At 34.5% G+C, this 11020-nt stretch overlaps 1 protein-coding gene across 2 annotated transcripts; it reads left to right on the forward strand.

Moving 5' to 3' along the window:
* The first annotated feature begins 3028 nt into the window (after nt 1-3028).
* Nucleotides 3029-8535, forward strand: LOC104886958 (photosynthetic NDH subunit of lumenal location 1, chloroplastic). Of its 2 annotated transcripts, none has more exons than XM_010671522.4 (8): nt 3029-3227; nt 3338-3431; nt 6926-7009; nt 7092-7165; nt 7268-7390; nt 7499-7573; nt 7679-7775; nt 8251-8535. In XM_010671522.4, exons 1-8 carry the CDS (start codon nt 3177-3179, stop codon nt 8352-8354), a joined length of 702 nt encoding a protein of 233 aa, XP_010669824.1. In that variant the 5' UTR covers nt 3029-3176; the 3' UTR covers nt 8355-8535. The 2 variants fall into 2 exon arrangements, with proteins under 2 accessions (XP_010669824.1, XP_010669825.1); XM_010671523.4 differs by having other exon boundaries at nt 3031-3227; nt 7502-7573.
* The last annotated feature ends 2485 nt before the right edge of the window (nt 8536-11020 follow it).

The raw sequence follows: 11020 nt of genomic DNA on the forward strand, positions 1-11020 counted from the left end.
TGACAAAATCAGTAGGTGGGTCGGTAGGGGAAGTAGCGTAGGGGCCATTATGGGGAGAAGGGGAATCAGCGTGTGGGCCTGGAGGGGGAGAAGGGACGGTCTCAGGTCCATGTAAAGGGGGGAGAATTAAGTGGGACACTGAAGTGAAGTTGCTGGAGTAGGGGGCTCAGTCCCAAGGGAGAAGCTCATGGCCCATTAGGAGGATGTAAGAGAGTTGTTTGTGGACTGGGCTGATGAAGAGAGGGAAGAATTGGGTCAGGTTCAAGAAAATTGCAATCCTGATGTTGAAATGTGGCAATTTGAGAGAAGGGAAATTCAAATTCTTGGAAAGTGACATGACGAGAGATGATCATGGCATTTTTAGATAAATCATAGCAAAGGTAGCCACGATGGTTGCTAGGAAAGCCAAGAAAGACACACGGAGTGGTGCGTGTGGCCAATATGTGAGAGGTGGTGGAGGATAGATTGGGATAACCAACGCAACCAAACATTCTAAGGTGGTCATAGGAAGGAGATCGATGATAAAGAACGTCTGTGGGGGTTTTGTTATGAAGTGTTTTAGTGGGTAAGATGTTAAGAAGAATGGTTGCAGTGGCTAAAGCATATATATACCCAAAATGAGGGGGGTGAGAAGCTTGAAATAGAAGGGTGCGAACCATATTGTTGAGGGTGTGAATCATGCGTTCTGCTTTGCCATTTTGAGAGGACGTGTAAGGGCAAGAAAAGCGAAAAAGCATGCCATGATCATCACAAAATTGGTGAAACGAATGTAAGATAGTGATAATCTCCTTGATTGGAGTATCATTCATTGATTGAATATATAAGTATACACACTAGGAAGTAAGATCTATACAAAAGATATTTGCTAAACAATAATATCTGTCATATATATATAACAAGAGTATCTACAAAGAATAATGTGAGAACATTTGCATATTCTCTATCGTATTAGCTTTCTCCACACCCTCTTTAGCGAATTTTGAAGTGGTAGATCCTGTAAAATATTGACTATCAATATTTGTTTCAATCAATTTTCTTATTAAGATGATTTGAACTGATAATTACCACATGAAACATAAAGTTAAAGAACTCAACAATTGTAAAGTAAACAACATGCAAAAGAAAACCTTTCGTGTTAATTATATATATAAGAATTTCAAATGATAATAAAGGATTAGCAAAAGATATCTCCTAGATGGTGCTAACTGCAAAATACACCATTCGTCCTTAAATAGAGTTCCTATTTCTTTTGTACACAATTCAGGAGAAATCATAAGTGGGACCTTAGTTGTAATAAAAAATAATTAAAATTTAAAGTTGGTACACCATTCATGAATTGTTTATTGAGGGGAGAGAATGTGGACTACTTTACAAAGATGACATGCAACAAGCATCCCCGCGTGTTTGTGCCACCTCATATACCGCTTTAACTACATATAGGGTTGAACGTTATCATGATAAAAACTGAAATCCAATACAATTCAAATCAAATTACGAATTCAGATTGGACTCAAACTATGTTTGGATTGAATTCAAATTATGGTGTTCTAAAAAAAAAATTGAATTTTTGGATCGGATTGGATTGAAAGTGATTGGATTCAAAAATCCAAAATAACCGAATAGTAGATAGGCCTTGAATTATTTAATTAGAATTGGGCTTAACATAATCTTTCAAAAAAAAACCAAATGGTTGGGCGACCTTTCCCTTCCCCTAAAATTCTAACTGGCTAACTTCGTAGTCATTACTGAAAACTTTATTTTGATGCTCGTGTCTAGTTATGAGTTTTTACAAATTAGTTCTACTATCGAAAGCTTTATTTCATGGTCGTGCCTAATTTACTTCATCAAAAATATGAAGTTTAAAATAAAGAACTCGATATTTCGGATCGGATCCAATATATCGTTTGAAAATCGGATTTGATTGTTGGGACTCGAACTCTAATCAGGTTGGATTCAGATTGAAAAACTGAAATCCGAAATTTGTTCGGATCAGACTGGACTAGGCCTAAGTCCAATCCGTACACCGAACTTTCACTCATAACTACACATGCAACTTAGAAATAGGTGTATAATAGATGCTCATTGTCGTTTTAAAATTTTAAAATCCATATATGGGTTTGTATAATGAATTTAAAATTAGTCATACTCATACTAATCAGGCTTATTTATCTTGAAAATTGGCAATGATGACGAGAAATTGAGTACTTTTTTCATATACTTCCTCTGTTTCTTTTTATTTGCAAACGTTTTCACACTTGCCAATGCATAACTTCAACCATTAATATCTTTAATTATAAATTATAAAAAGTAGATATTTGAAAAATACGTATTGAGATGAATCTAACAAGATCTCACATGAATATGTTTTTCCTTAACTATAAATTACCAAAGATAAACTAAGTGAAGTTTGTGAATAGTGTAGTAATCAACCCATTACAAGTAAAAAGAAACGAAGGAAGAAACCAAGTGGTCTTGGCATAGTGGCTGCTCACTTTGTCCCTTAACCAATTAGTCAGGGGTTCGATACTCAACCTTTGGGAATGGAAAGAGATTCTTGGCCAGCCCTTTATCCTTAAGTGGAGCACCCGTGGCGAAAGGATTAATCACTAATATCGGCGGTAGATATCTTGGTTGTTCAAAAAAAAAAAGTATATATTTTTAATTTTCAAAAATACTGGAAACTAAAAACAAAAATGAAAAGTTGTAAACTAAGGGCCCATTCGGTATTACTGTGGTTTTCTTTTTTTTTTTATTTTCAAAGTCGTGTGATATATGTCCTATAATGAATAAAAAATTAATCAAATTTATTGGGAACATGATTTTGAAAACTGACAACTAAAAAGTGAAAATTTGATTTTCTATTTTTGATTTTAGTTTTCAAAAAAGTGAAAACAAAAAACAATAACAAACGGGCCCTAAGCAACTAAAATGGACTTCAGTGCAATCAATGCCATGTGTGCACGTGAATCGCACATGTTAGAGACTGGTTTATCCACCTTATCTCTTGTTGTTGGACGCTCTTCGCTCTACACATTAACACACAACTAAACAAAACAAAACAAAATTGTGAAAACAAATGACCCCTCCTCAACAGAAGTATGAAGTATTGCACACAAAAATCACTCTTATATGAGAACAAATATTACACTCTCACGGACTAAAGATTAAGCAAAGATATGGCAGCTTCATCACTCTCAATGAGCTGGCCTGCAATTAGGCCTAAACAGGTACCATTTCTTGTTATACTTTGTACATTCTGTTGGTCAAGCTTAAAAAGTGCACTTAAGAAGAAAAAAGTTTCTCGTATTAATGTGCTGAATTGATTCTAACATCACAGATTATGAGCACATCTTTCACCAATTCTACTATTCTATTACCATCGTTCAATAACATAAGATCAAGCTTAAAGGATTCCTCCTCTCTAGCAAATAGTAAGCATCCATCTCAAGTTTTGTCACACAAAATGATTTGTTAAGGTTTGTTATGTTCGTTATGGTTGTGCATTGGTTTACAAATTGCAGTTAAATCAAATACTACTTTCATCTGGATTTAGTTGTCGCATTACCGGTTCAAATTATAGTTTCAGTGTGAGAGTGAGTTATTGTCAAAAAAAACTTGTATTCTTTGGGTCTTTGATTGTCTTTCCTACGAACTCGGGAAAAGACTCACGGTCTTTTGGTTACTAGTAATAAAAAGTGGTAATAAATAGTGGTAATAGTGAAAATTTAGTGTAAATTTTATAAAAAAGTTCTTTGGTCAATAACCATGGGGATGAAACTTTATCACTAAACATGGATTGCCCTTCATAAAATTTCATTACCACTCAATACTATATTCCCAAGTGGTAATAGATAGTAATGAGATTTTATGAAGAAAATGGATGACTTGATATGAAATAGCATTACCATATGTAATTACATCGAATTTCTAGTACAAATCTACACTATAATGGATTATCATTTCCACCTTTCATGACCTCTTACCAAATCGGCCGTGAATGTCAAATCTACAACACGCCTAACTCATTGCAATACTAGATTTGTTTTATTTTCTTTTGAAGAACTCAAGTAGTGTAGAAGACTCAATGCCGAAGCTTGTGAAAGGCTTTCTAATCTTGAGAACATGACAGATAGAGAAGAACATATTGTGCTGCAGCATTTCCTTCCAATATCGTCAGTGACCAATCACTGAAGTTTTAGTTGTTTCATTGTGACACTTCAATGGAACACGTACAAGAGGGGGTGAATTGTATTTGGAACTTTTAGCAAAATTTTTTGCGGAACTTTGAAACAATAAAGGAGCAGTAATCACAGAGACATAAAAATATAAAATTGAGGAATCTTCTTGAACCTTATCAAGAAGGGAAAACCTCAAAAACTATATTATTGCAATAACTCTATTACAATCACTCTCTATAATTGAGTTCCTCTCAGTAGTCCCCTTCGACTACTGAAACTCTACTCTCTATAACTTGAGTTCCTCTCAAACTCAAGTTCTCCACAGTAATCCCCTTTGATTATTGGAACTCTTCTCTCTCTTGCTTCTACTCCAAAGCCTACACTTACTGACTTAACTCTAAGTCTTACAAGAGTCACTCAACCCTTGAACCCCAAATTAAAACTCAAATTTTGTGAAACACTAGTAATACTATTGAACTTGAGTACTTGAGGAATTTAGGAACTCACTTAATAATAATGCAACAGACCTTTTTAGAAAAAACTTAAGATTTAGCAATAGAAATATGTTTTCAGTTGGTAGATTGCAATGAGGAAGACTTCTCTTTATATAGTGAAGTCTTCTCATGCCAGTCTCACTTGTTCCTCCACTAAGTGTGAAGCAGTAACCCACGTAGAATTATTTTCCTACGTTCACACTTCTTGAGGAACAAGCAAAGTTAAGGACAATCCACTAACAGTACATGGTTTAAACAGTTGAGAGAAATAAGGAATTTATTTAGGAAATCTATTTTTATTTGTTCAGTAATAAAGAAAGGATTTATATTTCAAATAAAAACTATTTTATTTATTAACAATATTTTCTAAAAATTCTCAGTTAAATACTTTTTAAAACCACTGTTGCATTAAATAAATTCCATGTAGTTTCTTAGTATTAAGCAACATAAATTACTTACATAAATCCTAAGTACATACTCTTGAACTTAGACTTCATGTCATCCCTTTAAATCTTCAACTCTGAAGATCCATATTGTCCCATCTCGGGAACAACAGACAGTTCCTTGAAGGAACTGTAAAACGCAAATGCATATGTGAAGGAACAGCACGCAGTTCCTTGAGAAATTGTAAAACACAAATGCGTCCAGCTCAGGAACAGCAGACAGTTCCTTAAGGAACTGTTAAACAAGAATTGTAATCATGAATCATCGCTTAGGAACTTTGTTCTTCTCTTGGAGTTCCAACTCAGGAACTTCACTTATTATCTTTATAAAGCACCATTATTAATCACTGAACCTTGCATACATAAAACTTATAAACCTTGTTAGTTATTACTTTAGTTTGTCATCATCAAAGCCCGTAGTGGCTCAACACATTGCCATGAACACCTAGTTCATCTTGAGAATTAGCACAATAGTCTTTTCCCAAATTTTTGGTGTAACTGGTAATACTTTCTTATTTTGGTACCTCAAACGACTCTAGTAATGCTTCCCGATCTCATTGTAGTTAGAATCAACAAAAAATTGCCAATCCTTAGGATCAACCCTCTATACTTGCACTCCCGGAATAAGAAATACACATAGTTTCCATCAAAACAATACCAAAACTTACATAACTTAAGGCATGTTCTCTTTGGCATAGAACAGCTGAATTGATGAACTAAATTGAACTGAATAGTGATATGTGAGAGTAAAAGTATTGCCTGAACTGAAAATAAGCTAGAGAGAACATACCCTTAGGATATTACCCATTATCTCCTATCGTATCTACTTATTGGACTAGAAAATACTGAATCATCTCCTACGTGATGGAATTAAAGCCTCAAAGTTAGTCATATTCGTAGAATATTTGCTTGTTTGCTTTTATTTGTAAAAGATTCAAGTTCCACATGAAAAGAATACAAAAGCTATTACCTTGTTTATATACCAGCATGTTCCTTTAAACCTTGTTGAACAATGGGTTAGAAGAATGCCAAACCACACACGCCAGTCGGGCTTCTGGCGAGCGTGGTTGTGGGTTTGTTGCCCGTTTTATGACTTGTTCTAACTTTTGGGACCGCTTTTCCGAGATTTCATTTGCGGGATTCTCGCAATCAGTTTATAAAGGCAAATCAAATCTTGCCTTTTTGTCGCAGATATTATTCCTTACTCCTCTCCTAGAATATTCCATTACCTTTTTTTTTTTTGCTTCTCTAACCTATTTAAACTCTCATTCTCTAGTTAGAGAGATATACAATAATCAGTCATATTCTTCACACAAAATGTTCTCCAATTTCTCGGGCTTTGTTAAGTCACTCCATTCGTCTGCTTGTGAGTGCATACAATCGGGCGGTTGTGTTAATCATGGAGGGTGGTCGTTAGGATGAAGTTTGCACCCGTGCTGCAGCGAAATCACCTTTAAGGACAGTCGATCTCTCCACGTCACAACATTCTCATCTTTTCTCATTTTCCTTTTTCAAGTAAGATCGTTCTAACTATTTTATGTGTATAATATATTGTCGCCTTACGCATTAGTTTCAACACTATCCTATCTACTTATTGAGTTAGAAAATTTGGCACTATCTTCTATCAAATCTACCTTTGGGATGAAAGGTGTTTGATTTTTAAAAATAAACAAGATATAGAAAAATATGTAAATTCATTCATGATATGAATGATCTCTTCTAACAAAATTAGCACATTAAGTTTGGCCCATCCAACAAAAATCCTAGGTCTGCCACTGTTAATTATAACCCTTTGCTATACTTATATCAGGCTGTTCTGAAAGAAGATCACTACTGATGGCAGCTGGCATGCTAGCTCTAACCTTGATTCCTCCAAGTTCTGCACTAAGTAAAGGTATTTTTCCAACTCAACCAAAATATATTAGTATGAAGTCCAAAAACTACTATTCTCTGATTTAATCTTTTTAGTATCACAGAAGCCTCAGAAAAGTATACAGCATTTGTTGACAAAGAAGATGGTTATTCTTACGTTTATCCATCAGATTGGAGGGTATTCTCCCATTTTGTAACAGTAATCTTTTTACCAATTTCCTTCAACACAATCATCACATTACGAATTAATGAACGTAAAATTCATGTTTTTCTTCATCAGGAATTTGACTTCAGGGCACATGATTCCGCATTCAAGGACCGATACTTGCAACTTCAGAATGTGAGGTTGAGCTTCATACCTACTGACAAGAGCGACGTCCATGATCTCGGCCCTATGGTTGATGTAAATACAACTAATCAACATATATATTATTACTCTTAATTTTTTCATATATTGTTCATTTTAAATCTATATTTTGAAAATTTTCGATTTCCTTGTTTCATGGTTAAGCAGGTTGTTCAAAAATTAGTGGACAATATACTTGCTTCTCCAAACCAAGTGACTTACATAAAAGAAATACAGGAGGTTAGTCTGATTGTCTGAACCTCAAAAATTCAGTCAACTTTCTTCTTATAAGTGCAAATCTAGTCTACTTTCTGATTGCTAAATGGTTCTGATTGCTGAATGCAGCGCTCAGTAGATGGAAAGAATTACTATACTTTCGAGTACCAGCTTACTTCTCAGAATTTCTCTGTGGTCCATTTCACAACCATTGCCATTGCAAATGGTAAGCCATGTTAATCTTTTAGCTGAAACTATGTTACTCGGACTCTTATCTGAGGTACTTGTGTCAAGTCCTCGACACTCATATATTGGTATGAACACTTCGACACTTTCTTTTATGATTTTGTGTCCGACACGGATACCAAAGTCCGGATAACATAGAGATTATGTGCAATAGTGTGAACATTGTAATGAGACATAATTGAAACAAATAAACCTAACGTGAACCTGATAGAGTATAAATCTATTCCTGGGGCTTCGGTCTCCCTTATACCTGGCACTAAATATTCCACTGAGAAAGGAGGGGTGGATGAGATTCGAACCCGTGACCTTTTTGTCACGCTGGCTCTTGATACCATGTCAAGGGACCAACTCAACCAAAAGCTTAAGCTGATGGTTGAAGCCCCAGGAATAGATTTATACTCTATCAGAACCTGATATATTTCACTGCAATTTTGTTGGAATTCGATATATTTCAGGGAGATACTACACATTAACGGTTGGAGCGAACGAGAGAAGATGGAGAAGAGTCCGAAACAAGCTTAAAGTTGTGGCCGATTCCTTCAAGGTGTTTGATATCTAGTATAATTCATATCAGACTTGAGTAAAGATGTTGAGACAGAAATTTGTTATATTTTTTTACTACGATCAGGAAGAGATTATGATATTGAATCAACTATACATTATGCAGCAACAAAAGCATTGTACAAGTTACCAGTCCGATCAATCAAATTCAGAAAATGTCTTCTGACTGTTACTATTAACACTCAACCCTTCAAAATTCCTTTCCACCAGTCAAATTAATAAAATCATTTACTTGCAGCAAACCAGCAATGTGGCATAAAGGAACATATATGTTCATAGCCGAATCACAAATTAACCGGAGAAGTCTATACAAAAGAGATTCGAATCCGAATTGCAAGCCGTACCCATAAAAGTGGGAAACTGGATTGACCCGCAATCACAGGAATGGATTAACCAACAAATTAATCTTTTTTTTTTTTTTGGAAATTCAAAATTGTTATTGATAACCGAAAAAAAATATAATACAATCACCAATACACCTAGTTTAGAGCTAAGAAGCAAGCTAGCTTTCCCCACCTTCTAGGAAGGGTTGAAAAGCTAGAAACTTCAAATGTTACCCTAAACATGAGTTAAGGATATAGTTAGGGACTAACCTTTTAACTTTTTCACCATTTAGGTACTCCCTATTTTTTTTTCACCTTTTAGGTACTCAATCCATATTCCTGAGAATTTAACCATAGTTTAACCATAGTAGTGGACCTTAACTTATGAATTGAAAAAAATTGCCATAATATTTTTTTTTACGCCAAAAGCCAAAATACATATGAGTAATTTTAACCCAAAAAAAATTAACTTGGCAAAACCCTTCCACAAGGGAGTTGGTATTTATACCTATCCTAATGATTTCCAGAAGCAAGCTATAGTAAGTTAATGATAATTTTTGCAATTAATTATGTTTAATCAACATACACTTAATTCTGTTTTTTAATTAATAGTATGCAAGTGATCAACAAAGAAGCAATAGATCAACTTTATCAAGTCGTCAAGATGCAAATGTTGGATGTTGAAGTTAAATTATTGCCACTAATCAGGTAAATACTACCATAATAGGTCTTTTTTGGGATTAATTTTAGTGGACTTTATTGCTTTACTGTTTATTATTTTATCTTCAATGTAGTTTGTGGTAACTTTTTGAGTATGTATAAGAATGTCATGTACTCAAATTAGTTCTTTTTGTGGGATTAGCTGTCGTTTAGTGAGTTGTATTGCCTTTAAAGACTTTTAGTGAGTATGAACAGAGTATAACATGTTAAATTATAATGTAATAATTTCGGCGAATTTTGCAGGTTGAAGATTTCTTGCAGGTTGGAGAATTTTGCAAGTTGGAGTATTGCATCGTGAAAGTTGAAGTTTTGATGCAGTAGAGTATAAGAAGCTACTTGTTTCTAATGGTTGTACACCATAATTTGTTTTGTATTAATCCTTTTTAGAAGGAAACTGCAACTAAAACTCATCCTTTTGTAAATATTATACATTAAAGTCAAGGTGTGGTTAAATGTGTGGTTAAATTTTTAATTGAGTTCAACGACAATATATGTCGAGTACCCAAAAGGTGAAAAAAAAATTAGGAGTACCTAAAAGGTGAAAAGGTTAAAAGGTTAGTCCCTAACTATATCCTTCTACTCTATTATCTTCTACTCTAGTAGCAACATTAAAAACAATTATATTAACAATCTGATCAGTAGTCTTATGTTGCCCTTCAAAAATTTTCTAGTTGCGCTGCATCCATATGTTATAGATAGCTTCAGTAAACATCATCCCATACAGCTTGTTCTTCTTATGTCTTCGTCTGCAATGGTCTGCAGCAATCAGCACCTCCTCCACAAAGCTTAAAGATTTCTTGGTTTCTTTAGAATGCTCAAACATTTCCTCCAGATTTCAGCCGAGTACTCACACCGGAAGAAAAGGTGATGAATATCCTCCTCTCCATTATTACACAACTCACAAGTAGTATCTGATACTAGGCTCCATTGAGCTAATCTGGTTTTTGTACTCAACCTGTTAAGCACTGCCAGCCATGTAATAAAGATGCTTTTGGGAGTAGCTCTATTGTTGCATACCAACCTTTTCCAGCTAACATGAATATTAGGCTCTCTGATTGCTTTATAACACTTATTAATGGAGAATCTCCCATCTATTTCATATTCATGTATCTTGTTTTCATTATCAAAGAGCTCTCTGCATTTCATAATCTTCTTAAGAACCCAGGACATTCCAGAAGGGACTTTCATAGTCCATATGTTAGCTTGTTTAATATAATAAGAATGGATCCACTAAATGCATAACAAATTAATCTTTAGCTTAAAAGGAAGGTAAACATTACATTTACAAGACAAGGAAACATTTGACACTCCAAAACTCAACCATCAAAAATGATTCAAACAGTATCCCGTATATACTACTCCATATTTACAGAAAATTACAACTATTTCTCAACTCTCCTCACGACTAATGGATTCTATGTTAACAATTTTACACCCACAAACAAATTCTTTCAATGAATACGAAAATCGAAAAGGAAAAGCACAATAAAACAAATTAAGGGAAAAAAAGAAAATAAAACCACCCAAAAATATTACATTTTCCCCCAATACAATTTGATCAATAGTAATAAATGATTTATGGAGACAAAGCAACCCAGGGCCAGTTGCGCGATGCCTCCCA

The sequence above is a fragment of the Beta vulgaris genome, chromosome 2 (assembly GCF_026745355.1).
Source record: "Beta vulgaris subsp. vulgaris cultivar EL10 chromosome 2, EL10.2, whole genome shotgun sequence".
NCBI lineage: Eukaryota > Viridiplantae > Streptophyta > Magnoliopsida > Caryophyllales > Amaranthaceae > Beta > Beta vulgaris.

Coding starts and splice junctions, on each gene's coding strand:
- LOC104886958 (XM_010671522.4), top strand. CDS start 3,177: ATGGCAGCTTCATCACTCTCAATGAGCTGGCCTGCAATTAGGCCTAAA. Junction 7,010..7,091: donor AAGTTCTGCACTAAGTAAAG/GTATTTTTCCAA, acceptor TTAGTATCACAG/AAGCCTCAGAAAAGTATACA. Junction 7,166..7,267: donor TTTATCCATCAGATTGGAGG/GTATTCTCCCAT, acceptor TTTCTTCATCAG/GAATTTGACTTCAGGGCACA.